The sequence below is a fragment of the Montipora foliosa genome, chromosome 4 (genome assembly GCF_036669935.1).
Source record: "Montipora foliosa isolate CH-2021 chromosome 4, ASM3666993v2, whole genome shotgun sequence".
NCBI classification, from domain to species: domain Eukaryota; kingdom Metazoa; phylum Cnidaria; class Anthozoa; order Scleractinia; family Acroporidae; genus Montipora; species Montipora foliosa.
The window spans coordinates 32,011,597-32,016,596 of NC_090872.1; the positions used below are offsets into that span (position 1 = coordinate 32,011,597).

A 5,000-nucleotide genomic window follows, 5' to 3' on the forward strand; every position below is an offset into this window, starting at 1 on the left:
CTATCCTGCCTCTATCTAGAGCTTTTGAGATGAAATCGGTTAAAATGCACAAGATTTCTCGATTTCGTGATATAGAACGTAGCATTCTTGTCCGTTCAATGGGCAGCTAAATTTACTTATTTGCCCACGACTTTAAAATAAACATTTGCTATTGAATCGTACATATAACTCAGTCTTATACAAATCCTTTTCCATGCAGTGGTAACAGCCCATGAAATCCTCACCTTAGCTTAACACGAAGAATACATGATTTTGAAGTGTCATTTCAATTAATTTCAAAGTTGAAAACGTATATAAATGAATCTGAAACGATAGCATTTCCATCCACCTGTCGAAACTTTCCCGAATTGACAGAAATTTTTTTCAAACGTTTTGAAATATTGGAAAAGCTAAGGAGGAGGACAAAGGAGGTGGTATGAAGATTCCCATGTGGTATAAATTCAAAGATCTTTCGGCTTCATAGAGATATTGAGATATTCAAATCAGTCGAACTGAAAAATTTGTCATGTGATAGATCCAATTCCATATAAACGGAAGATGTAAATGGGTATTCAACAGGCTCAGCGTTTTAATTTCAACATATCGTGTCCAAACAGCTGAATCAGACTTGTGGCTAAATGTGCCATAAAATCGTGAAAATTAACATTGCAATTTGTTCCCCTGTGGAATAAAATGGAGAATATTTAAGAGCAGTAACTGAAGGTCGTGTGGGTCATCTAAATTATGCACCGTTCATTCTGAATAGAGATTAACATAGGAATCGATGTGACCTGAAATATACGCTTCTGTTAGCTATGACCCTGACTGAGAATAATTAGTATATTCAGTTTACAACAGGTACAATTGTTTCATTCCAGTAAACTTACGATGTGCACAAAAGGAACGTAATAACTGAAGACTACAACAACAGTTGACAGACAAAATACCAAAAACGAACGATTCTTGAGCAGTGAAGTTTTGCTGCTGGGTTCCTCGCCATCTTTTCCTTTATCTTTATCGCTTTCGCCCTTTTCAGTCTCAGTGATGGGCAGGTACGTTGCAGAACATAAGCCACAGACGAAGTACAAGCAACCGAATCCTCGGACTGCCGCTCGCCAACCATACGCACGTAGAAGCGCATGCGTGAATTGCGTCATAGCAAACATGGCAATGGCTACGGCAGAGGTGACAAAGCCTATTGCTATCGGGCGCCACTTTACGAAGTGCTGTATCACAACCAGAATGGAGGAATTGTAGATGGTTCTATATCCGAAGCCAGACAAGAGTCCGTAGGTCAGGTACATCATCCACAGGGATGGAGAGAAGGATGCAAGGAAAAAGCCCAGTATCCCAGATATGGAACCCACAAGGGCAGTGATACGATGTCCGAAGCGATCCACAAGATAAACACTAAAAGGAGACAGCGCATAGCCACAAGCAAGGTTCAACGAACCAATCCACGCTGAAATATTGTAAAAGAATCGTGAGGAGGTAAGGGGAGGGATAGGGGCTGGCAATCCCCGATTCAATTCCTCGGCGTCGCCGGACATTCTCCCGAATCCCGTGAGTTAGGATTCCTGTTACGGTTCACTTGGAGTGATCATTTGTTTCATATGCCCTAAAAAGACCTCGTGGGAAGTGGTAAATCCAGTGTACAGTTTACAATTAAGTTTTAGGACGTGAAAAAAAAAAAACACGGCTTTTTGAAGAAAACTAAATTAGGAGAGGACCATTACCCAGACAAAGAGAAGGGTTGTTCAATGTGTCCCGAATGCGATTCCCCGTCCCCCAACATATTTGGGTTAGATCGGTTTTCGTCTCTGCTATGAGAGGGTTTTCTTCTAGTACTCCGGTATTCCCCTCTCACCAGGAACTCATCAAGGGGAGCCTCCATTTCCACTAATTCCTTGAGTTAACCTTAACCTGAGTAAATTTACTTTTAGGAAGGGGGTTTTACCCGCGAAAAGTATCATATTTCCCTTGACTCTGAGATAGCTTTATTTTGATTGGCTTTTACAACAGTGGGCGTGTGGAGACAGAGGCTTCCCATGATGAGCTCCCGCTCTCACCTAATAGCCAACCCTTGATTTGACTGATTTACCGTTTTAATTTCACTTGTTATCTTAATTAAAGGAGAATTTGTTTAGAGGTATGTAAGGTTGCAATTGATACCTCATTTAATAAAAAAATAAAAAAAAAAAAAACTGTTTATGATTATCATCATCATCATCGTCATCGTCATCTCAATCACGTAACAAATATGTGTGTTTTCATTTCGTTAATGGTTAAAAAGAAGCTGTCAAACAGATCGAGAAATTGAAAAAAAACTTCAGACTCGAAGGAGGGTTTAGGCTTAAGAGTGGACAGTAGAGTTGAGCTTTGTCCTTTGTCCTTTTTTGGCTTTAAAGTAGGAGGCGTGACAGATTTGTTCTTTCTCTTTAGCTAGCAATAATAGTCTGCTTTGATGACTAAGAGTACGTTATAGAATAATCATAATCTTTTGTAAGTGTGTGTGTAATGTCTTGGAAGTATAGTCTAGTTTCGTTTAGGTTAGACCTAATCCTTTCACCAAACCTGGTTTATTTCCCTCTCACAGGGAGAAGGAAGTGGTGAAGAATCGATTAATATTCTTTGAAAATATTTATTTTTCTCTAGAGTGGCAGTAACTTGCCTTTCCATGTTTGTCGATGAGTTAAATTTCGTCCCAACTTAAAGTTTTTTCCAGTTTCAAAAAAGATTAATATGTCTTTCAACAGAATTATGATTGATATTGTTCGATTTATTGAACTTATCTTTTATAATCCAAACGGGCCGGTGTGTTTTTATTTTGAAATTAGGTCTTTTAATTGAAGTCCCTTTTCGTTGCTATTGTTATAATTGTGTTAATGGCAAGGATTTGAAGATGCCTTTCCAGGTAATCTCACCACCCCCCTCCCCCCTCCCCCTCCCCCCTCCCCCTTCCCCCATACCTTGATCATTGTATTACTGTGTTAAGAAAGCAATAAAAGCAAACATGTTTATCAAATTTCTGGCTTAAACGTATACTCTCTTCCATCCAACTTTCCTGTGATTCCCGCTCTGGTGTGATGAAATTTAAAGAGGTTTGTGATATTAATTTCTCCCGTTATTTACCGGGAGAATATAAAACAGCGGTAGTTGCCCCTCTCTCTATCGCTTACTTCCTTATTGGGATAAAGCGGCCGCGAGAGAAATATTTAATATCTGTGGGAAAATGTTTTAGAACGAGAAGCACAAAAGTACAACGCTATTTTTTTTGCCCGCTTGTTCGGGATCGCGGCCTCGTCCCCATTGGCGCATAGAAATCCATCCCGCAATGAAAAAAACTTGTATATCCATTTCAATTTGGCCTAAATATGGCTATTCAAGCGTCCCAAATTCATACAACCTTTTGCAGGAATCGCATGCAATTCCTTGGCTTGGACTCCACCCTCCCCTCTCCCCTTAAGCCAAGTTAGTTGCACGTGATGAGGGAAAAAGACAGTATCAGGCTGTCGCTGGGGCTAGGTCATACTATTTTAGCTAAATCCGCCTTTTAGTATCAATTAAAAAAAGGTTTCATGACCAAGAATCATATTAGCTTGCAAAGATATTTTTTGCCTACAATTATAGTATTAGATGACGAGGATATAAATGGACTGAATTTAAAAAAAAGTTTGCAATATGTCCAAAATTTGTATATGTTCTCTCTTCACTCCTCAAGAAGTCTTGCGCGTGGAGAATGTGCTAAATTAAATCTATAACGCCTGAGCGCTCTCCACAACGCCTAGTGTTGAAGAAATCTCCGTAGATTTATATGGGTTGCCTATCCAACTAAAATGTATTTGATATCCTCCCATTTTTGTGGAAAGGATGGTTTGGTACAAATGTAGTGAGATTTGGTTCGGAATCAAGATAACTTATTTACCTCTTCGGAGGTCAAAATAAAAACAAAAATAAGAAAGAAAAAAAAAATGCGTTTAAAAAGGGAAGAGTTATACCTGCTTCTTGTCTGGTCGAGTTAAAGTAGTCCATCAGTGGTGGAAGCAGCAAACCAAAATTGTATGAACCACCGCACACGATAATCATTGATAGTCCAGCTGCTGCACAGAGCAACCAAGACCACAGACTGTCGGGATGCACTTCCATAATAATGTCCTTGTTGCAGAAAAGTGCACTTTAAACACTGTAAAAACCTAAGAGAGAAAAAAAATATCGTAAATTGTCATTGCTTATCGGCAAAATCGGAGGCACATCCACTCTGGTTAATTTCCACTTTCATCGCCTGGGATGTACCTTTAAGAGGCTTAGAAAGGTGTGTTAGTGATCACTTACTTGAAGTAATGAAATGAAGAAAGTTAATTAATAAAACAGGAAGACCAATCTCCCCTTTCAAACGAATCCTGAAAAAAAATTGATGGCAATGAAATTTAAACGGCGGATCCAAGATTATTACCTTGCTAAATCGCCAGAAGATCCGTAGATGTTCCCAAGGAATATTCTAACGCTGAAACTGCAGATTGCTTTTGAGATAACCTTCTCTACACTTGCCACACTGAGGACATTCTTTTTTTCCTCATTACATGTTACTGTCTTCTCCGTTTACATGTCATGTGCTAAACATACGAGCACGGCAACCAATCAGCTGTATTGTTTACGTCACCCTTCAATCATCGGATCTTGTTTGCCAACTGAAGTGTTTCCACTTGACGTCACTGTGGCTATGGGGATTGGAAATAAAACACATCCTTTTTTCTGAGAACATACACTATTCAATTCACTCTTAGACGAAATGCATCCTTATTTTCGAGGCGCGGGGTACACATACAAATTTTCATCATATTCTGCGGAACTTCATGGTTATCGTCTTCGGGACTTCATGGTTATCGTCTTCGAAAAAAAATTCAATATAACATTTCAATTTCAAAGTCAATTGAAGTGTACATGAAAAGAAATAGTGGTTTTTTCGGAAAATATCTGTTCGGAAGACGATTTGAGATCTAGAATTTTCGGAACATTTGTTG

At 39.1% G+C, this 5,000-nt stretch overlaps 1 protein-coding gene across 2 annotated transcripts in view; it reads right to left on the minus strand.

Moving 5' to 3' along the window:
- The window catches only part of LOC137999180 (monocarboxylate transporter 10-like), a 9,106-nt gene that overhangs the window by 2,838 nt on the left and 1,268 nt on the right, over positions 1–5,000 (minus strand). For both annotated transcript variants that reach the window (XM_068845024.1, XM_068845025.1), the window contains exons 2-4: positions 4,433–4,697; positions 3,978–4,172; positions 867–1,441 (exon numbers count right to left, since the gene is read on the minus strand). In XM_068845024.1, the coding sequence (XP_068701125.1) occupies positions 867–1,441; positions 3,978–4,125 (723 nt within the window). In that variant the 5' untranslated portion in view covers positions 4,126–4,172; positions 4,433–4,697. The remainder of the gene's footprint in view (positions 1–866; positions 1,442–3,977; positions 4,173–4,432; positions 4,698–5,000) is intronic.